The sequence below is a fragment of the Theobroma cacao genome, chromosome 5, assembly GCF_053813885.1.
Source record: "Theobroma cacao isolate CCN51 chromosome 5, ASM5381388v1, whole genome shotgun sequence".
NCBI classification, from domain to species: domain Eukaryota; kingdom Viridiplantae; phylum Streptophyta; class Magnoliopsida; order Malvales; family Malvaceae; genus Theobroma; species Theobroma cacao.
Window position 1 is genome coordinate 112,124 of NC_142643.1, and position 20,654 is coordinate 132,777.

Below are 20,654 nucleotides of genomic sequence, written 5' to 3' on the forward strand. Positions count from 1 at the left end.
CCCAGCAGAGTCCCATGTCCAACACTCGACCAAAACGAGAAAAACCAAGTACAAACAAACAAACAAACAAACAAACGAAGTTCCAATCCTATCTGCACTTTTTTCTGCCCACAAAAAATAAAAAAAAAAGGAAAGAGTCCATTACTCTCTTTTCCTTCGAGTTCCAATTTAGAATTTGGAGCAAAAGAAAAGAATGGTGGAACCTTCCCCTCCGAATCCTGTCTACATGGCCCCAGCAGTTACGCCACCAGGTGCAGGTGATGGTGATCCTCTTTTTCTTCCTCCGTCGCCGCCCAGCCCCAGTCCCAAGAGGCCTCCTTGGGTGCGTGTGACATCAGAGTTTGACAGTGGGAGCCTGATATTCTTCCACAAGGTGTCATGCAAGGTGTTTGACAATCTCGCAAAGCTGAAGCTTTCCTTCAACAACAATACGAAGCGGGAGATCTCCCACCCCCACTTGGCCCTCACTTCCAAGCACTTGTCCGTCCATTACAATGTTGAGGATCAAGAGGCCCTCATCAAAACCTCCTTCCACGTGGCTCCCCGCTTGCACTTCAAAACTGCTCACTTTCTCAAGGTTTCGCAATTCAATTTCAATTTCAATTCCATGCATGCATTGCTCAACTTTTCATCTCTTCATTCTCAAAACCACCAAGTTTAGAGTTTGCTTAAATGGGAGCCAAGTTTAGCATTCTTCTCTCATTTTCCAAGCATCTTAGAACAGAGCCTCAATTGTTTTACTTCAATACTACGAGTTACTACTATTGTCTCTTTTTTTTACCCTTGGTCTTCCTGTTTGATTGAACTTCTTCCTTGCAAACCAACGTTTCGTTTTGGCTTCCCTTGCTTAAATTCCCCTGTTTGCTTGCTGATGAATAATTACATTAAAGCATCCCATATCTGCCATCTGTTTCAGGCACAACAAAGTGAGGTGACAATGGTTGCAAACCTTGCTGATCCTGGATATGCCCTTGAGCTCTCATCTCCTGTTCCCTATGTCGGTTTGGTGAGTTTAATCTTCTATAGCGTGTTATCAGTGAATAGCAAATCACTTCACTAATGTTTGACTGCTGGACATAAAAAAACTATGTAGTTCCAAGATGCTTCTATGGTATTACATTTTTTTAATATTTTTTGGGTCGTTCCATCTATAATTGTTCTGCTTAGTAGCCTGAGACTAACATCAATCTCAACATAGTTTGAAAAGTATCTTTATATTTAATTTACAGTGTTTTAGTGGTTATGCATTAAGCTGCCAAAATTATGCTTCCTGTTGTGTCAATTCAACATGCCATTCATGATGCTGTCCTTGTATTTTTCCTACAATGCTCTGCCTGTGCTTATTTTAATTCCGATAGGTGATTAATTTAAACATGTATATGGCCTTCTCCCCATAATTGTCTCAGTTCCTTTTCCTGATGTTGCAGCCTAGAGCAACATTTAAATTTCCTATTGGTGAAGTTTCGTTGGAGGGGAGAGAGGACGAGGAAGTGAAGAGAACATTTGCAGTAAATGGTATTATTAAAGGTCAGGTTCTGAATGGCGTCTGCGCTGCAAATTACAAGGATGAGGAGTTGAAATTAAGATATACCTATAAGGTCATTCTAATCCATTATTATAGCCTTCTCCCTGTGCTTTTACGTGATCATTTATCTGCAAGGCCAGACTATGTAATGTGTTGTGGGTGATCGATCCACTTGCATCTATTCCAATATGAATGACTTGGATAGCTGGAAGTTGGCCCTAGAGATCACCTACAGTCAAATGCTTAGACTGCAACATGATGGATATGCTAATTTGCAAAGTATTATTTTGAGTGCTCTACTTGTTTTGAAATTGTGTTGATGTATATCAATCCATTACAGGATGAGGCACTATCCTTTATCCCAAGCATTTCATTGCCTTCAAATGCTTTATCATTTTCTTTCAAGAGACGTTTCAGTCCATCTGATAAGCTGAGGTTGGAGGCTCTTTCTTTTTCTATGGTTCTTATTATTATTATAAGATTCCTTATCTCGGAGGATCTCGGAGGATCTCTTTGTGTTTGCTGTTGGAAACCGAACAGCTTATTAATGCAAGCTAATGCATTCATTTAGCTGCTACACTCTGAGTTGTTGTGTGCAAGATATTCGACTTTGAAAATACCTATTCTTTTCTTTATCACCTGAGGGAACGGAAGTCACGGAAGCTCTATGTTGTACCTGCAAGTAAAGGAGGAGAAAATTAGATGTTCCCTGGCGGGTAACTTTCTTAAAGTTACACCGCATGTGGGGCATGCAAAGTTTTGCTTATATGAAGGGTTTGAAGAGTCTGAAGTTTTCTCAATCACATTTTAGTTCTAGTTATTTTTGTCTGTTATTTTGTTTCAAGTGTTTGATCATCAGTTTTGATGTTTATGTATAGCTACTGGTACAATTTCGATTCAAACTATTGGAGTCTTGTCTACAAGCACAAATACGGGAAAGACTTCAAATTCAAAGCTGGTTATGATTCAGAGGTTCGTGCTGGCTGGGCTTCTCTTTGGGTAAGTTATCTTAGCTGCTACAATTCCACGCTTACTGGTGTTCAAAGAATTCACTGCCTGTTTCATTTCTTTATTGTTTCTATTGTCATTATGTTATGCTAAATCTGTGGAAGACATCACTCTTTTACAATTGTTGCTTAGATTTGAAGTATCATTCTATGCATGTACCGAGGTGACATACGGGGGACATTTTCGATGCTTGGTGTTCTTCCCCTGACCCCTAACCATGTTGCCTAAAGTGACTAGCTGAAAAAAACAGACAAATGCTTAATCAGCAATCTAAGTACCTACTTCTGATGAATAAGTTTTTAATGCTCTTAATGGTAGCTAACTTTAGGTGTTGTACTGCAATTCTTTGTTCATGCTGACAGATAGGTTATGGCACTTTACTCCCAAGCCAACAGGTGAAGTTTTCTCTTCTTGGTCTATGATGTGGGAATTATAGGGTTATAGAACTATGCTACACCTCCTTGTTGAAATGCGATATGCATCAGTTGCAAATCAAATTGAGTGGCCCTAGTTTCGCGCTTAAGTCATCTCTTTAATTATCAAAGAAAGAAAGAAGAAAGGCCCTTCAAAAAAAAAAAAAAAAGAAAGAAAGAAGAAAGGAAGAAAATGGAATGTGGGCCATTCAGCAATTGACCATTTGCTAAGCAGTCACATTATAAGCTTGAAATTTTCCACATAACTAGCAGCTTGGTTTTGGCATGACTTGTTAACAAATACTAAAATTCTGGTTTCAGGTTGGAGAGGAAGGTGGCAGGGCAAAGACAGCTCCGATGAAGTTGAAAGTCCAGTTTACTCTCCAAGTGCCTCAAGATGACATCAAATCATCAGCATTAATGTTCCGTGTCAAAAAGAGATGGGATATATAGTAGTTCTGAGTACATATCTGGGACATCTTTCTCTCCTTTCTCATACGGGTTCTGTAAGATAGCATAATTCTGGGACACTTGCCATTGTAATGATTCTATTGCTACATAATCATATTCTCCCCCTTGGTTTTATATGTATACCTGTCTGTGAGACTAGCGGTCTTCAGGAGATGTCTCTCTGGGAATATAATAGATTGGAAAGCCATGACCATGAGAGGAAGAGTAACTGGGAATTATGAAAAGCATGTGGCTTTGTTGTAATGGACAACCCTTCACGTTTTCCTGTGAAATTTAGAATCGGAAAACAATGAAAAGAATAGTTGTGAAATCTCCATCATGAGCTCTTGGAAATGGTGAGTGCCACAGCAAACTGTTTGCAGTGATTCTTGTACCTTTGGGATTGGCTACCACTCAATGTGGGTAGGAATAAAAGAGGTTGAGAGGCATAATGCTAAATAAATTGGCGCTAAAGCGAATTTGGAGAACCTTTTTCTTTCATCAGCAAATGAAAAGGCTGACCTTTTTGCTAACACCAACGCTGACCTTTTGAGCGTTGACCTTTTTTACTCCCAATGTTTAACCTACCCTAACGGCGATAAAAGCTGACGTGACAAATTCACAATGCTTCTTTGAGTTTATCAAGGTTATGCCGCCATCACTCTTCTCCTTCCAGTTTCGGATACGGAATCTGCCGCTGCGAGTGCCATCCACCACTCTCGGAACAATCCGTGTCATGAACAACAACCGCCACCGCACTGCGGATAGCAGAGTTGAATCCAATCCTCGCGTACATAAACTCCAACAACTCGTTAACACCAATGCTTCTGGTAATTATCTCCAACAACTCATTGAATTCATCTCACATATTATTCCCCATTTCTTCTTCAATTTTTGGTTTGTTCAAGTAGCATGCTTTTTTGGTTTCCACTTTGGTTAAGGTAAGCCTGAGATTTTTCCTTATGTATGAAGTAGTTTTGCTACATGGGTTCTTGAAATATTCTCTGGCTTTTCTGGGAAAATTGTAAGAAGCAGTTTCACTTCGGATGTTTTCTGCTTGTGGTTTCTGCCTGATGACTACTCGTACTCCATATCATATCTTTCCACTTAATTTTTAGGTGGTTGGGAAGAGTCCTGGAAGCAGGGAGTCACCCCTTGGGATTTAGGTCGCCCTACACCTGTTATTTCACATCTCCATCACACAGGATCCCTCCCCATGGGCAGGGTTCTCGTCCCTGGATGTGGCACTGTAAGTTGTATTCTCTGCTATATGCCTTATCGCTTTCAAAATGCAACTGCATTCACTATGCAAATTGGTACCACCTTTACTTCTCTCTCTGCAATTATGCTCATCATATTTCTTCCCTAAAACCTCTGCTAGCATCTTATATTAGTGATTTAAACAGGAATAAACTGCTGAAACATGACAGGGCTATGATGTGGTGGAGATGGCATGCCTTGGACGCTACGTTGTTGGACTGGACATATCCGAGGAGGCGATAAAGAAAGCAAAGCAGGTGAGTGTGGCCTTTGCAGTCCTCCCAATTTAACAAGTTTTACAGAGCAGTAGCTCCAATTTAAAGTTATTTGTGCTAGTTTTAGTTCTTTCTGAAAAATTGCTTAATCTATATTCTTTTTGGTTGTCAATACCAGATGTCTTCCACGTTACCAAATGCAGATTATTTTACCTTCATAAAGGCAGATTTTTTCACCTGGCACCCAACAGACTTGTTTGATCTTATTTTTGATTATACGTAAGTCATCTTTAGAGTTGGCTGTTATCCCATTACAAAAACCTCTTGATCATTGCAATCTAATTGAATATGCAGGTTTTTTTGTGCCATTGAGCCAGATATGAGATCAGCATGGGCACAGCAAATCCAAAATTTCTTAAAACCAGATGGAGAGCTTATTACATTGATGTTTCCAGTAAGCATCTTTGTTGTTTTATGATTTGTCCTTTCTTTCTTGTTTCCTTTTCCCCTCATTCAGGGACACCTTGTTTTCATGGTGATTTTTTTTGCGTTTGATCAGTTTTTCTTTACAAATTACATGTAGCTATGGTTTTGAATCTGTAAAGCACTTCCATTTTCCACAGACGTTTAGTACTAATTAAAGTGAGATTTTGCTACTCTACTCTTTGTCATGCCACTGTAAGTGAGAGTATAATTATTTGATGGCAGATGGATGATCATGCTGGCGGACCCCCGTATAAAGTATCAATTGCAGAGTAGTTTTCTGCCTCCTTTTCTGTTTTCATCTAGATCCAGTTCAGTATTTTCCAATCCTATTTCCATGGCATTGCTTGTAATATTTTAATCAAATAGGGAGATATTTATGTGTTGACATAAGAATGAATCCATCCCAATCTGTTTGAACTTTGAACCATGCAGCTATAAAGAGGTGTTGCACCCAATGGGCTTTGAGGCAATATCCATCGTTGATAATAAATGGGCGATTGAAGTTAGAAAGGTATGTTAACATGGTTTCAGTCAGTAGCTTTTCTGCAGTTCTGCACCCGGGTTGTTCCTTGGATGTATGCCATAGTAAGACCATATCTAGCAGCTTGTAAGCTTTACATGTTTACTATACATTTGTTATCATCAAGTATAATGGTTGTGTTAAAGGATGTGTAACTAGTAGTTCCTTCAACAGGGAAGAGAGAAGCTTGGAAGATGGAAAAGAGCTCTAGGTCAGTCGTCCCTGTGATAACGATGGTTGGCTATTGAGAAGCGGGTGCTTGAGTTAGGAGAATGATTGATTTCATTCACACAGTTTATATGAAATTGGAAGACATACAGATGATACATGTTATGTGATATTTGATGTCCTTCTTTTACCTTTAAATAAAAGGGAAAAAAAAGAAAAAGGCATTTGTTTTAGGTACCGAAATCACCAGTTAAAGTGTTGAATGCTGAGTAAATTAATTGTCGTTGGATTTCGTGTGGGGATGGTGTTTATCTTAAATAGAGAGTACACCATACAAAGGCTTATATAGAAGATGGTATTTAAAGCGAAAGGATATTTGGATCGGTACAGCAAAGTGACCCGGAAATTTGTTGGATTCGAGATAAATCATGGTAAACTAAAGAAAGAAAGAAAAGCAGGCAGTAGTACGACTGACTCCACGATAGTAGTAAAATTTGAGGGGTTGAGAGCGTACGTGGTGCGTGAATGCAAAATGAAAGAGGTAGAGAAAGGAAGGGCGGGCAGGCAGCAACGAGCATGAGACAAGACAAATGCGCGTAGCTTTGAGGTTGGGTTGCAGTTAAAAGCCTTAAAAAAAGAAGAAACATTCCTGTCCTTAAGCTCCTCAGAATGTCCCGCCTACGTCCTCGCTCTCACTTAATGCAACGTGCTCTCCTCCTCTCCCCCACTTTCCCTCTGTCCTTAGACTCTCTCCCATTCTCACTTTCATTTCATTTCCCTCTTTCTTTCCTTTTTATGATCAAACTGTTGAAAAGGAAAGATTTATATATCCGTGAGACAACATTAACTAATAATGGATGAACATACCATCCAAGACGACGATGACGACAGAGATGCCCTCGCCGGCCTCAGCTCTGCCCCAACTCCCCAACGCAACATCCACTCCTATAGTCAGCAGCTCCGCGCCCCCTCCGCCCAGAAGCGTTACCACCAAGTCCGCAACCACAGCCTGGATGACATCCCCAAGCCCCTCGACCATAATTACTACAATAACGACTCTTCCGATGATGAGTTCTTCCCGCACTCCTCCTCTCTTTCTAACAACGCTCCCTCTGCTGAAGAATATATCATCACCTCTCACTCCCAGAGGCTCGACCAGAACCTCTCCTTGGATGGTGGCCCCGATGATCCCCGCCAATGCCACACTTTGCCCGAGTTCACTGGCGCTGGTGGCGGCACCGGTATTTTCAAGGTCCCTATGCGCGCTACCGTCCACCCCGGCCGCCCACCTTTCCTGGAGCTCAGGCCCCACCCTCTCAGGGAGACTCAAGTCGGAAAGTTCTTGAGGAACATTGCTTGCACCGACACACAGCTCTGGGCAGGCCAAGAGTGTGGGGTTCGCTTTTGGAGGTTCCAGGACGCTTATGAACCTGGCCTCGGTGCCAAAGTCAGGAGGGGTGATGAAGATGCGGTGCCCTTTCAGGAGTCTACCAACACCTCCCCTACGATGTGTTTGCTGGTAGATAGTGGAAACAGGTTGGTTTGGAGCGGCCACAAGGATGGCAAGATTAGGACTTGGAAGATGGATCAGCCTGCGGATGATACTTCTCCTTTCAAGGAAGGCTTGTCATGGCAGGCGCATCGTGGTCCCGTTCTTTCTTTGATCATGAGTTCCTATGGTAACTGCTTGATAATCTTCCTTGCCCTTGAACATCATGTTTTTTTTTTTTTTTTTGTTTCCAATTTGTTGGTTAATTATGAACTCGCAGGCTCTTGATCTCAATTGGTGTAATGATTGATCATTGCGGCAAACTGGAAAAGAAATACGAAAGCCTTATAATATTTTACGTATGTTGCTTTGATCCAGGTGACTTGTGGTCAGGCGGTGAGGGCGGTGCTATCAAGATTTGGCCATGGGAATCCATTGAAAAGTCTCTTTCTCTTAGACCAGAGGAAAAGCACATGGCTGCTTTATTGGTAGAGAGGTCATTCATCGACCTTAAGAGCCAAGTTACTGTTAATGGTAACTGTAGCATCTCTTCTTCAGATATCAAGTGCTTGATATCGGATCATGTAAGAGCCAAAGTTTGGTGTTCTCAGCCTCTTTCCTTCTCGCTGTGGTACGTTTGTTTGACCTCTGACGTTGTAATCACTGAGGTTAACATGAATGTTTATATATATTTATATCTATGTAGTGCTATAGCACTAAAAAAGTTTTATTAGTATATACCTTTAAATTTTCATAGTTTCTGTTTGAACCCGAAACCTTGTAAAAGTTGATGTTTTTTGCTGAAAGCTTGCAGGACGTAATAAAATAATGGCAAGAGTAAATATTGTTTTATATACCTACTATAGTCAATTTCCAGTTTTTATTGTATTCTCTCAATTGTAAGCCACTTCGACTCTAAGAGTTATTTAATCTGCAGGGATGCTCGCACAAAGGAGCTTCTCAAAGTGTTTAACATTGATGGTCAGATAGAAAATCGAGTTGACATGCCATCAGGGCAAGATCAACCAGTAGAAGATGAGATGAAGGTAAAATTTGTTTCCAGCTCAAAAAAGGAGAAATCCGGGGGCTTTTTGCAACGATCACGCAATGCTATAATGGGAGCTGCGGATGCTGTCCGTCGAGTTGCGACAAGAGGAGCAGGTGCATTTGTAGAAGACAATAAGAGGACGGAAGCACTAGTACTATCTGCAGATGGGATGATATGGAGTGGATGTACGAATGGCCTGCTTGTGCAGTGGGATGGAAATGGAAGTCGCTTGCAAGAAGTTAATCACCATCCTTGTGCAGTCCAATGCTTTTGCGCTTTTGGAGCACGAATTTATGTGGGCTACGTTAGTGGGACGGTCCAGGTGATGGATCTTGAGGGGAATCTGATTGCAGGATGGGTTGCTCATAATGGTCCAGTGATAAAATTGGCAGCTGGCGATGGCTTTATCTTCAGCTTGGCTAGTCATGGGGGTTTACGTGGATGGAGCATCTCATCTCCAGGGCCAATTGACAGCTTATTACGATCACACTTAGCAGAAAAAGAATCAAATTACTCAATACAAGACAATGTCAGAATTGTTGTTGGAACATGGAATGTTGGTCAAGGAAGAGCCTCTCAGGAGTCACTTATGTCATGGTTGGGTTCTGTTGTATCAGATGTTGGCATTGTTGTTGTTGGGTTACAAGAAGTAGAAATGGGCGCAGGTTTCCTTGCAATGTCTGCAGCTAAAGAAACCGTAAGATTTATATATTAATAAATGTCATTTATATATAATCTTCTGGTAGACTGCGACTTGTAATTTTGATATGTACTTTCTTCTTTAACCTCTTGTATCTAAGTGTAGGTAGGACTTGAAGGGAGTTCTATTGGCCATTGGTGGCTCGACACAATTGGGAAAGCCTTAGACGAGAACACAACATTTGAACGTATGGGTTCTAGGCAGCTGGCAGGGTTGCTCATTTCTCTTTGGTAAGTACTAGTTATTAAGTCAAGATTACATTTGCAGTTTTGCCTCCAGCCTGCTTATAAATAATAAAGTGGCAATTGGTCTTTCCTTTTCCCTGGCAAGGCATGTGTGGTCTTCCCCTCAATGGTCTTAGGGGTGTTTATCCTTTTAGAATTCGTAATGAAGCTTTCCTTCTTTTTTTAGTTTTTTTTTTTGTTGTCAAATTGTAATGAAGCTTTATTTCTATGGTGTTGCCTATTATTTGTTATTTAGGGTAAGGAAGAATCTTAGAATGCATGTTGGGGACATTGATGCAGCAGCAGTTCCATGTGGCTTTGGTCGAGCTATCGGCAATAAGGTTGTCTACCTTGATAACTTTCAATTTTCAAGCTTAGAACTTAGGCATTAATATGTACCTCTGCACTTGCTAAGTAGAAGAGGTAAGCAGTCAGTTAAAAATTGTCTCCACCTCATCCTCTTTTTTCTTGTTTATGTTACTATGACTTGGGAGGGGAGGTTTGTGAACTTTTCTCCCTGCATGATAACCTTGGAGAAGTAATCTGCCATGCTTTGAGGAGTGATTGTTTGATGGCTTTCTTCATCTTATAAGATTGATTTTGGTTCATCCACTGATGCAGGGAGGTGTAGGTTTGAGAATCAGAGTGTTTGATCGGATAATGTGCTTTGTTAACTGTCACTTAGCTGCACATTTGGAAGCAGTAAACCGTCGAAATGCAGACTTTGATCATATCTATCGAAATATGGTCTTTACCCGGTCATCAAATCTACTCAATAATGCAGCTGGTATGGTGCGATTACTGTTTTTCTGTTGCTCTCTTGCGTTCTCCTCATATTTATTTAGGCTGCTTTATTCTTCTGGCTTGCCACTGGTGCTCTGTGTTGCAGCTGGCGTCTCCACTGCTGTTCAAACGCTTCGGGCTACAAATGTATGTCCTTGCTTTGATCAATTATATTGATTTTTATCTTCTCTTTACCTTCCATACAAAATTAGTGTTATTGTCCTTCATGACCACAGGCTGCAGGTGTCAATGCTGAAGAAACAAAGCTTGACTTAGCTGAAGCAGATATGGTCGTCTTTTGTGGCGATTTTAATTACCGCCTTTTTGGTATATCTTATGATGAAGCAAGGGACTTTGTTTCTCAAAGATGCTTTGATTGGCTTAGAGAAAAGGATCAGCTCAGGGCAGAGATGAAAGCAGGTAAGGTTTTCCAAGGAATGCGTGAGGCATTAATCAGATTCCCTCCAACCTACAAGTTTGAAAGGCACCGACCAGGTTTGGCAGGTAAATATAGTTAGTGATGATAATTTGAGTTTCTTAGTAGTTGGTTGCTAGTACTAAGCATCGGTCTAGGTTTCTCTCTATGAAATTATCAACAAATGAACCAGACTACTGAACTACTGCTTATAAATATATTCTCAAGTGCTGGATCAACCACTGGTATAGCTTTTATTGTGTGAACTGAGGGTTTGTGTGTGATTGATGAGACTGTTTTCCTGAACGATCAAGTGTGAGGGCTTCTAGTGCTTGAATGATTTACCTCTGGTTGGATATGGGCCATGTTGGTGTGGAGGGTTGGCTCCTGTGATTTTGGATTGTACATATTTTTGCAATGAATTTTATCAGATGTGGTCAGTGGTGGTTGGAATAGCTCTTTTTGGTTTATTGGAAAGGTACAGGGGCTGTTTTTGTTCTCTTTTGTTTGGGAGGTTAACTGGCAGGAATAGGGTGGCAAGTGAATACTAGTGAATTGTATAGTCTTTTTTGGGTTTGCGGTGCTGTGATGATTGAGGATTGTTGTTCTCAAAATTGAGAGTAACAGACCTGAATCACATTGTAACTCTTCTCAGAGGTGAACTTTTCATGAATACATCAATTCACTTTAAAAAAAAAAAAAACAAAATTCTGAAGTGGAAGCGTAGTGACTGTCAGTCTTTGAATTAGTTCCTCTATTCATTGTGTCTGATAATATCACTAACTTAATGTTTTTGAAATTTACTTTTCTAGGTTATGATTCTGGTGAAAAGAAGCGCATTCCTGCTTGGTGTGACAGAGTGATATATCGTGACAACAAGTCGGGACCAGTGTCTGAGTGCAGTTTAGAGTGCCCCATAGTCTCGTCCATTTTACTGTAAGTTTCTTGACAAGACTGTTTCCATTTGCAGTTTGCCAGTTTCTACTCCAACGTCTGATCTGCAACATCTGATTAGGTATGAGGCTTGCATGGATGTGACAGAGAGTGATCACAAACCTGTCCGTTGCAAATTCCATAGTACAATTGCCCATGTTGATAGATCAGTTAGGAGACAAGCATTTGGGGAAATCATACAGTCAAATGAGAAAGTTAGGTCTCTTCTCGATGAATTACGTTATGTTCCAGAAACGGTTGTTAGCACCAACAACATAGTCCTTCAAAACCAGGACACATCAATCCTACGAATCACCAACAAGTGTGAGAAGGAAAAAGCTATATTTAAAATCATTTGTGAAGGTCAGTCCACTGTGAAGGATGATGAGGAGGTAGCAGATTACCATCCACGAGGCTCCTTTGGCTTGCCAAGATGGCTTGAGGTATTGCACCGTCCCTTGTATTGGAAACAAATGCAAGTTTTTTGCTTCTTGGTAGGAAAAAGTAGAAAAAATATAGCGAAAGAAGCTTTCTGTTGCTTAGAATCGCCAAACTGAGATCCATGCCAATATATGAAAGAAGCTTAATGCTATAGAATTAGATCGCATTGCACCACGCCAAACATTCCAAATATGACCTTGACTGAACGACTGCAATCCTGATTTCCAAAATAAACATTGACCGTCTTTCCTCAGAGGCATCCTTTGAAACTTCCTTACCCCCATGCTTTTACCATTCTAGACACTGCAATATTTGTTTTTAAGAGCAACCTGTTGTTTTCCCTCTGACAATGACACAGAATAGATGTTGTATCACATAGATAAGTAGACTTATGTTCTTTCAGCAAAAAACAAAAAGTAGGTTATGCTTATGTGCTTGTGCTGCTGTGTCTGAATTAGGTTACACCAGCAGCTGGGATAATCAAACCCGAGCAGTTTGTGGAGGTGTCAGTCCATCATGAAGAATTCCATACCCTAGAAGATCTTGTTGATGGCATCCCGCAGAACTGGTGGTGTGAAGACACCAGGGATAAGGAAGTGATATTGACAGTGTTTGTACAAGGCAGTTGTTCAACGGAAACAACAAGTCATCAGATCCATGTGCGTCATTGCTTCTCAGCAAAGACAGTGCGCATCGACTCAAAATCCAACACCCACAGGAAAGGCCAAGGAGGTAGTCTTCATCGCTCTGAACTTCGGCAGCTCAGCAGTTCCTCAGATGCGACTGATGATTCCACCAGGAATTAATTCGCATAACCCTTAATTTGAAGCTACGAGTCAGGTCTGATCAGATAGTAGTATCGGGCAGATAGACTATATATATATATATATATATATATATATACATACATACAACAACCGGATGGAGCCCTGAGGCAATCAAGTGAGTCGGGTCTGGTCTGCTGCCTCAGGAATTCATCCCCTTTATTGACAACTGTTGTCAAGAAACTGTAAATTTGTTGGGACTGGTTTCAGTTATTAATTTGTTGTCATTTTTTTCATATTTAGCATCCCATCCTTTTTCTTTTGACTTCGAGCATTCTTTGCTCCAAGCACACCGTCACATTCCTGGACTAATTAGTATTTATTAAAAAGAACAAATTATGAGAAATAATCTTTTTCATAAACTTAATTTAAAAATATTATTTTATATAATTTTAATTATTTTTTATTAATTTTTGACATGATTTGATAATAATACTCTTTAAACAATTTCAGACAAATTAAAATAGTTTCAGTTTTTACTCTTCCGTCATTCAGATAAAAATTTTAAAATTAAATTTCAATTTTTCTCTATACTCAAATATGTTTATTTTGCCATTCAATTGGTAGAGATGACATCAAGCTCTTTTTTATTTGGTTTTAATTTTTTAGATGGTGGATCTTGGGGTTCTTAAGGGTAATAAACAGCGATTTTGTTCTTTGCAGGTAGCGATTTTGCTCAAGGAGAAAGACCAACTAAAACATGTTTGATGGATTTTATGGTGATTCACAGTTTTGTTGTGTCTGGAATTGAGATGATTGTTAAGCATATTTGTTAAGGATTTTGATTTTTTTATGAGATTTTGAGTTAAAATTGTTCCGAGAATATTTTGTAAAGTGGATATATTTTGTTTTTATATAAGGGGAGTGAGCTAGGCCTCCCGATAGGTATATATTTTCTCTTGCTTTAGAGGGTTATGGAGTTTTGTAACTTATTTTTTATAAAATGCACAATTTCATGGCTTAGCAAAAAAAAAGTATGTGTTTTAGGTTCTTGAGTTTATTGGTTTATTTATAAAACCTCAAAATTAAGTTTATTAATTTTTAAGTATTGTATGACTTAATTACCGTGTGACTAGTTTTTAGTCATTACGTGATTAATTTTAGGCATTACGTGATTAGTTTTTAGACATTGCGTAACTGATTTTTAAGCAATGCCTAAGTCACACTTACTAACAAGTCACGCAATGCTTTATCAGAAACTAGTCACGTAATGCCTCATCAAAAACTAGTCACGTAATACCCAAAGTTAGTCACGCAATGCCTTATCAGAAACTAGTCACACAATGCTTTATCAAAAACTAGTCACGCAATGCCTATTAACTAGTCACGTAATGCCTTATCAGAAACTAGTCACGCAATGTCTTATTAAAAATTAGTCACGCAATGCCCAAAGTCAGTCATGCAATATCCAAAGTCAGTCACGTAATACCTAAAAACTAGTCATATAATTCTCAAAAATCATCAAAACTACTGAATTTCATTTAACAATATCAACAACTTCAAACGATATACCATATTCCATTTAACAACATAATTAACTAATATGAATGCTCAAAATGTTTAAAAGTTTTTATTCATATATCAAAAATACTCTAAAATGCTTAAAAATACTCTAAAATGCTTAAAAATACTCAAAACGCTCACAGATTTTTTTCGTGTATCAAAAATTACTCCAAAATGCTCAAAATGCTTAAACTTTTTTCTTTCTAGTAAGGAATACTCTAGAGATGAATAGTCTAGTGAGAAAAGCTTAAAATATATGAGTCAGTTTGAAGCCTAAACCTAAACATACTTGACCCGTTAATAGGTTTTGGGTTGAGACCCATAGCTAAATAAATGGGTCGATTTCATTAAAGATAATTTTATCTAAATTTTAAATTTCTTTGCTAAAAACAATTAAAATTATGAAGAGATCTATTGTCAAAAACATGTTACACATAAAACCCATTTAAAAAAAAAACTATTAAAAACTGTAACAAGCAGGAAGTGATAAGCTGGCTGGTTGTCTCAATTAGTAATATTTTTTTAATGCGTACAAATTCCTAGTCATTTTTATAAGCTGGTGAGATATGCTTGGAGTTGGAGCCGACCCTTTTTCTTTCTCTGTTGTTTGTATAAGAATTAATACTCCTAGACGACTCCCTGATTACGTGCTTTAACATCAATGTTAACAGGGTACACTCAAGCTCAAACATCGCACGTCTCCTGTTGGTCAAAGCTTTAGACTGTAAGAACAAATCAATATTTCCATAGCTGTAAGACCTTGTTTCCTGCTTCATCTAAGCCTCTGAGGGTTCTTCTGGAACATAATGCAGACACAGCGGAAACATCTAATAAGATAGATAAAAACATATATTTATAAGCTGTTCTCCTTAATAACTGGTCAATTTCTCTTCGGCAAGGTCCAACAAGCTGGTCATGTCTAAATTCCAAGTACTCAACGTATAGCCCAGAACAATGCCATCAGGATAGGCTCTTCTAGACTAACTATATGAAGATCAGAAAATGGAGATTATATTATGAACTTGAAACCAAGCTCACGATTACATGATCTTTGTTTACAATTCTTGGTCTTCAGCCGAATCTGCTAAAGGTCTAAAATGCAAATTCAGCTCCAGATCCAAGTGAAAACTAGTAACCCAAGTCGCCCCTTGCAATGAAGCCCTCATGCAAAAGAACATTTCAGCCACCAGCAACAAGATGGCAGTTCAGATGCTATCTTCCTTCGATTGATCAATCCAAGTAATTATTTCAACTCTTCATACTCACTAGAATATGGAATACTTGAGCCAAGTACATACAATTCATAATAACTACTAGAGCTCAAGCAGCTGATGGAACAAAAGGCCATGGCTTTGATCTCTACACGGTCAATTCCTCCAGAGCTTAAAGCGCATACATCCTTTTATATTCACTATTCAGGATCTCAGGCTCTGAAGCCATAGACATAGAGAAAGAACGGGAACGACTCTCAGCCTTCCTTATACTCCTCAACTTTGACTCCTCCATTCTATGTAAAATGACAAAATAACACATCGAGCCAATTGTAGTAAGCATGATTGAGCTGCCAATTACAGTCGCACACACAGCAAGCCATCTAGACTGTTTCCCCACCACCACATATGTCAGAGAAATAAATGCAACTGAAATGAAAAGGCACGCCAGCCACATGAGCTTGTTAATTACAAACACAAGTTGCTTCTTTGCCTTCTGTTCAATGACAACCACCGATGTCTGGACAACCACAACAGCCAAGGAGATGAACAATGCGAGGCTGTCAAAGACAAAGAAGACAATAAAGGGTGTCTTGTTAGCTATATGAGCTTGTCCAAGTGAAACCCCCTCTTTCATATCCTCAACATACTGTCCGGGAACAGTAAAGATGGCAGCGAAAGCAACAGTCGCAATGAGAACAGCAACGACAGTTGCGGAGTTTATAGCATTGTTTAGGCCGCTAATGTGGAGTTTCTTTAGTCTCTTTGCAATCTTTTGCACCCTGAAACCAGTCTGACGAGTTTGTTGGAGCTGGGACTGGACATCATGTTTTATGTCACTGACAGTTTGCTTTAGTTGTTTTGCTGCATTTGGGGGCTTTCCATGGTCCTTAGAATTGGTTGCTCCTGCTTCCTTTAAGATCGAGACAAGTTCAGGGGTTCCCATTTTTTCTGCAAGGTCAAGTGGGCTTTCTCCTGCCTTGTTTGTCGCGTTGATGTTTATACGCTCAACTGATAACAAACAACGTACAATCTGCACAGCAAGTGAATACAAACTTTATAACCAATTGGTGGAAGATCATGTTTCGGAATACACTACTTACATAACACAACTGAAAAATTCCATAATCAGTCAGAGAAGGTTTTCCAAGTGAGGACTCAAAATAAAAAAACCAAACAAGATATCTATCTTCATGCACTGAATTCTGAATTACATTTTTTTTTTTTTGCACAAGTTTAGCCAACAACCTAGAGATACTACGTTTTATTGTAAATGGGGCTGAAGAACCTAGCACTTACTTTCATTTAACCGTAGCAGTTATTAATAGATAATTTTGAAAATTATCTACAATAAAAGATAATGAATAAGAAAGCACCTCAGTATGGCCCTTCTTTATTGCGATATGCAATGCAGTATTTCCTCTATTATCTTCCAAACCCAAAACTGAGGGATCAGGTTTCAACAATTCCAGCACTATCTCCTCATTTTGACCTTTCACAGCCATATGTAGTGCAGTTTGGCCCTTTCTGTCTACCCTAAAACCAGTACTAGGATCCTTGCTAAGCAAGGATTTCACTACTTCCAAGTGCCCATTCCTTGCTGCTGAATGGAGGACAGTTTTACCATTGTTCCTTGCTATCTTAGCAAGGTCTGAGTCAGTTTCTAGAAGAAGATTGACTACATCAATGTGCCCTTTTGCAGCGGCTGTGTGTAGGGCAGTTGTACAAGATAAATCTGTAGTCATGGCCGAGTTCGGGAAGGTACCCAAAAGTTCCTCTAGCACTTCTGCAAGAATGTTTTGGTCAAAACAATTTCAGAAACTGATAAACAAAAAAAAAGGATTGTTTGGGCAAAGTGGGCGTGAGAATTATAAGAACAAAAAAAGGGATCGTCATTATAAAATGCTGCATGTAGGAGCCAACTGATCAGCAAGAAAGAGTTTAAGTCTTTTATCAAATGTAAAATGGAATAAGTAAATTTCAGGTATCCTACTATCACAAGCAAATTACAAGAAAAGAAAATTAAGAATGGAAATGGACTCACAAAGGAAGAACCAAGCCCCTGGATGGGCTACAATCTGTGTTTAGCAAGCTATAGCATCATAGAAATCACGTACATGTCTAAGGTTAGTATCTCAATAAATTTCACAAAGATAAGGACAGTGCACAAGAGATTACAGAAGTTGTTTGCAAATATACAAACTTAGAAATTCTATCACACCTACTGATGGCCCCATTCTTAATATGTTACTTCTAAAGGAATGAGGAATATGAAACACAAAATGTAGATCAGTGAACTCGTACCAACATGACCCTGCTTGGCTGCGACATGGAATGGATCATAGCCGTTCCGGGCAGTGATGGATGCAGTCTCAAGATCCACATGTTTCAACATCTCTGCAACAATAACAGCTTGACCATTCTCTGCTGCAACATAAAGGGGAGTTTCCCCTTCTAGGTTTTGTTTGGCCAAAAATTCCTTGGCATTAGGACCATCAGAGTTCTGAAGAATCTCCCTAACTCTAGATAAATTCCCTGTTCTTGCTGCCAAATGAAGAGGCGAATCACCCCTTTTTCCTGGAGACTCCCTATTCTTCCTGCGTTCACCTGCGCCAATGAAGCTCAGCTGCCTCTCCATTACCACACGAAAGCTCTTCTGCTTCTCCATAACGCCCCGAAAACTCTTCTGTTTTACCATCAATCCATGACCACTGGGCTGTCTGTCATTTGTAACACCACGAAAACTTAATTGCTTTTCCACCACTCCTCGAGCGGTAGACTGTTTAAAACTTTGCTGCTTCTCCATGCATCCTTGAGAAGATGACTGTTTTTCTGTCGTTACAGCATGAAAACTCTGCTGTTTTTCCATGATCGAATGCAGTATCTCACGGAGTTATCAACAACTCTCCTTTATGTTGTTTGAAAACCTTGGCTTATTTCAGAACCACAAATTATGGACTTTTCTCCATGATCAGAAGCGAATCTGAAGCTCTTGTTTTGGGTCCTAGTTCTGGGAACTCCTATCCCACAAAAGTATCTCTATTTCCCCATGATTGACAAACTGATTGCCCAAAATTTCCCTATATAAAATCACTTTCCTTTCCTATAACTAGAAGAAACCCAGTTTCCCAGGCTTTTGAAAGACGGATACAACCTTCAGCAGTAATATCCAAAACAGAAAAATATTCCTCGTGGTAAAAAGTTGAATTCTTTAAACGAAAAGCTTATTCTAAGCCAAACCAAAAATAACCCAGAAGCAGTGCACTAGTGATGATCTATTAAAAACGAACCCTTTACACGGTTTCATACAAAGACAAGACATGATGGTGAGTGATGCTCAATACCTTTGATTTGAAGCTCAAAACATAGAGATTGATGCAATAAATGAAATCCCAAAGTTGGGAAATCCTCTCTGAAAATTGATTTCTCAAAGAAAATCAGCAGATCAAACTTTGTATTTTATTCTATCAGAGCCACCAGAGAGGTAGGAGTGAGAGGTGTGCCATTAGAAAAAGAAATAACAGCTACCAGTAACCAACCACGCTTTTCCATTTAAATACCACCAACTTTTCTAGTGCAAGCACATATATTGCTTTTTTTACCAGTTAAAGTTTCAACGCTTCTGTTTTTCTCACTATGTTTTCCTCTGTTTTCAACTTGAAGATATTACTAGAGTTGTACTAGTGGAATTTGTTCCCTGCCAGCTGCTTGCGATGAACTCAGAATAAATAAGGTGCTTATCTCAACTTACCAAAAGTTGACAACGCTGTCTTTGAATTTCATTTACTAATCTGCTTTCTATATTCACCACGAAGATTTTGACCTGTACCTTCCATTTAATTCAAAGGAAAATACAAATATACCTAATACTGTTGAATTTCTAATGATCAGATTAAATTTACTCATTCACCTGCAGACAAGGATCCTGGTAATAATCTTAACAAAACGAAAGCTGTAAGGGCTTTGGTTTGGTTCCTATTCCCGTTGCCTTGCAATTGGATATAGCCGCCAATGTTGTCTGGTCTTGTAGAGGACACTAATTAGGAGTACACAACAAAATGACAGGTGGGGTGGGGAAATAATGGCCATGGGGCTGCGATGCAATTGGCGCCCCCACAATGTGCAGAAATAGAATAAGCTTTTTGGGGAAAAGGGTATTAAGCTAAGCGCCTGCCTACCTCCATCACAAAACAAACAATACCATACAAAACAAGCCATCAATCATGGAGTCACACCGACCGTCCTACTGACTGTTACAGGCTACATACTAAAGTATTGCTTGCCTTGCCAGAATCACCCCACCACAATGCCCTCTTTCATTGCTTTAATGCTTTGAGTCACTAATGGCGGCGTTTGGTACGGAAAATAACTATGCTATTTTCCTTTTATTCTCATGCAAATCCTATTCTCTTATTTGGTTGTCAAATAAAATGAGGAATAGAAATTCCTCAAGAATAGTAATTCTGTCAACTTGAATTTAACTTTGAAATGGGCAATACCTATGCCTTCTTTGGTTTTATATATTTCGTAACTCATGAAATAAGTTTAAAATGTTTAATAATTAAAATACTCTCAATAGATTTATAAAATCATAACTCAGTCTCATATAAAAAGTTTTAATTTTTTCTCTCTCTTTCTCCTCTCTCAACCCGTCTTCCCCTATCTACCCCTCCTCTCTCTCAACCGCTCTCTCACCCCGTCCGTCTTCCCCTCTTCTCACCCGTCTTCCCCTCTCTCTTAGTCGCTCTCTCACCTGTCCATCAGATCTGGCAAAGGGAAGATTCAAAGGAAGATCCAGCTAGATTTGACCTTTGAGGCCAGATTTGGCGGTAAGAAGCACTAGGTCTGATGCTTCCCAATCAGATCCCATGATTGGATCTGACACTCCACGATCAGATCCAGTCACGGGGAAAAGTCGATTTGGCACCGTAGTGGCCAGATCCAACCATATGGTGTGCCAAATTAACGTTTTAATACACTAATCGCCTTTTCGACGATCGGCATATAAAGAAGAAAAAAAAATTATTTATAAAATTTA

The 20,654-nt window shown here is 39.4% G+C and overlaps 4 protein-coding genes across 9 annotated transcripts; 3 read left to right on the plus strand and 1 right to left on the minus strand.

Annotated features, from left to right (window-relative positions):
• The first annotated feature begins 23 nt into the window (after positions 1-23).
• OEP37 (chloroplast outer envelope protein 37) lies at positions 24-3,531 on the plus strand. Its single transcript, XM_007026429.3, has 6 exons — positions 24-577; positions 917-1,006; positions 1,428-1,598; positions 1,866-1,960; positions 2,404-2,524; positions 3,268-3,531. Exons 1-6 carry the CDS (start codon positions 194-196, stop codon positions 3,397-3,399), a joined length of 993 nt encoding a protein of 330 aa, XP_007026491.3. The 5' UTR covers positions 24-193; the 3' UTR covers positions 3,400-3,531.
• A 148-nt stretch (positions 3,532-3,679) lies between these two features.
• Positions 3,680-6,288, plus strand: LOC18597403 (putative thiol methyltransferase 2). Of its 4 annotated transcripts, none has more exons than XR_001927968.2 (8): positions 3,680-4,226; positions 4,515-4,645; positions 4,827-4,913; positions 5,050-5,150; positions 5,226-5,325; positions 5,580-5,626; positions 5,790-5,942; positions 6,052-6,288. XR_001927968.2 is itself a non-coding variant. In XM_007026430.3 (8 exons), the coding sequence occupies exons 1-8, from the start codon at positions 4,046-4,048 to the stop codon at positions 6,103-6,105; spliced, it is 780 nt and encodes a 259-aa protein (XP_007026492.3). In that variant the 5' UTR covers positions 3,680-4,045; the 3' UTR covers positions 6,106-6,288. The 4 variants fall into 4 exon arrangements, 2 of the variants coding, with proteins under 2 accessions (XP_007026492.3, XP_017976793.2); XR_001927970.2 differs by having other exon boundaries at positions 5,580-5,665; positions 5,790-5,868; positions 6,052-6,113; XM_007026430.3 differs by having other exon boundaries at positions 5,790-5,868.
• A 252-nt stretch (positions 6,289-6,540) lies between these two features.
• LOC18597404 (type I inositol polyphosphate 5-phosphatase 12-like) lies at positions 6,541-13,138 on the plus strand. 3 transcript variants are annotated; one of them, XM_007026438.3, is made up of 11 exons: positions 6,541-7,724; positions 7,913-8,165; positions 8,472-9,279; positions 9,388-9,512; positions 9,763-9,847; positions 10,128-10,293; positions 10,396-10,436; positions 10,526-10,793; positions 11,517-11,640; positions 11,720-12,080; positions 12,537-13,138. In XM_007026438.3, exons 1-11 carry the CDS (start codon positions 6,899-6,901, stop codon positions 12,882-12,884), a joined length of 3,405 nt encoding a protein of 1,134 aa, XP_007026500.3. In that variant the 5' UTR covers positions 6,541-6,898; the 3' UTR covers positions 12,885-13,138. The 3 variants fall into 3 exon arrangements, with proteins under 3 accessions (XP_007026500.3, XP_007026496.3, XP_088662390.1); XM_007026434.3 differs by having other exon boundaries at positions 10,128-10,436; XM_088806264.1 differs by lacking the exons at positions 11,720-12,080; positions 12,537-13,138 and having other exon boundaries at positions 11,517-11,644.
• A 2,115-nt stretch (positions 13,139-15,253) lies between these two features.
• Positions 15,254-19,338, minus strand: LOC18597407 (ankyrin repeat-containing protein At5g02620). The gene is made up of 3 exons (XM_007026439.3): positions 17,921-19,338; positions 16,993-17,402; positions 15,254-16,649 (listed from the first exon to the last, which is right to left on the minus strand). Exons 1-3 carry the CDS (start codon positions 18,483-18,485, stop codon positions 15,789-15,791), a joined length of 1,836 nt encoding a protein of 611 aa, XP_007026501.3. The 5' UTR covers positions 18,486-19,338; the 3' UTR covers positions 15,254-15,788.
• Between the last annotated feature and the right edge of the window lie 1,316 nt (positions 19,339-20,654).

What these genes read in the sequence shown, in the direction of transcription:
- LOC18597407 (XM_007026439.3), bottom strand. Translation starts at nt 18,485, where the DNA reads ATGGAAAAACAGCAGAGTTTTCATGCTGTAACGACAGAAAAACAGTCA. An exon ending in AGCCAAGCAGGGTCATGTTG is followed by an intron (nt 17,403 to 17,920) that starts GTACGAGTTCAC and finishes ACATTCTTGCAG; the next exon opens with AAGTGCTAGAGGAACTTTTG. An exon ending in TAAAGAAGGGCCATACTGAG is followed by an intron (nt 16,650 to 16,992) that starts GTGCTTTCTTAT and finishes CTTGCTGTGCAG; the next exon opens with ATTGTACGTTGTTTGTTATC.
- LOC18597404 (XM_007026434.3), top strand. Translation starts at nt 6,899, where the DNA reads ATGGATGAACATACCATCCAAGACGACGATGACGACAGAGATGCCCTC. An exon ending in ATAGTCTCGTCCATTTTACT is followed by an intron (nt 11,641 to 11,719) that starts GTAAGTTTCTTG and finishes ACATCTGATTAG; the next exon opens with GTATGAGGCTTGCATGGATG. An exon ending in GCTTGCCAAGATGGCTTGAG is followed by an intron (nt 12,081 to 12,536) that starts GTATTGCACCGT and finishes TGTCTGAATTAG; the next exon opens with GTTACACCAGCAGCTGGGAT.
- LOC18597403 (XM_007026430.3), top strand. Translation starts at nt 4,046, where the DNA reads ATGCCGCCATCACTCTTCTCCTTCCAGTTTCGGATACGGAATCTGCCG. An exon ending in GATCTTATTTTTGATTATAC is followed by an intron (nt 5,151 to 5,225) that starts GTAAGTCATCTT and finishes TTGAATATGCAG; the next exon opens with GTTTTTTTGTGCCATTGAGC. An exon ending in GGGCGATTGAAGTTAGAAAG is followed by an intron (nt 5,869 to 6,051) that starts GTATGTTAACAT and finishes TTCCTTCAACAG; the next exon opens with GGAAGAGAGAAGCTTGGAAG.
- OEP37 (XM_007026429.3), top strand. Translation starts at nt 194, where the DNA reads ATGGTGGAACCTTCCCCTCCGAATCCTGTCTACATGGCCCCAGCAGTT. An exon ending in AAACTGCTCACTTTCTCAAG is followed by an intron (nt 578 to 916) that starts GTTTCGCAATTC and finishes CATCTGTTTCAG; the next exon opens with GCACAACAAAGTGAGGTGAC. An exon ending in AATTAAGATATACCTATAAG is followed by an intron (nt 1,599 to 1,865) that starts GTCATTCTAATC and finishes AATCCATTACAG; the next exon opens with GATGAGGCACTATCCTTTAT.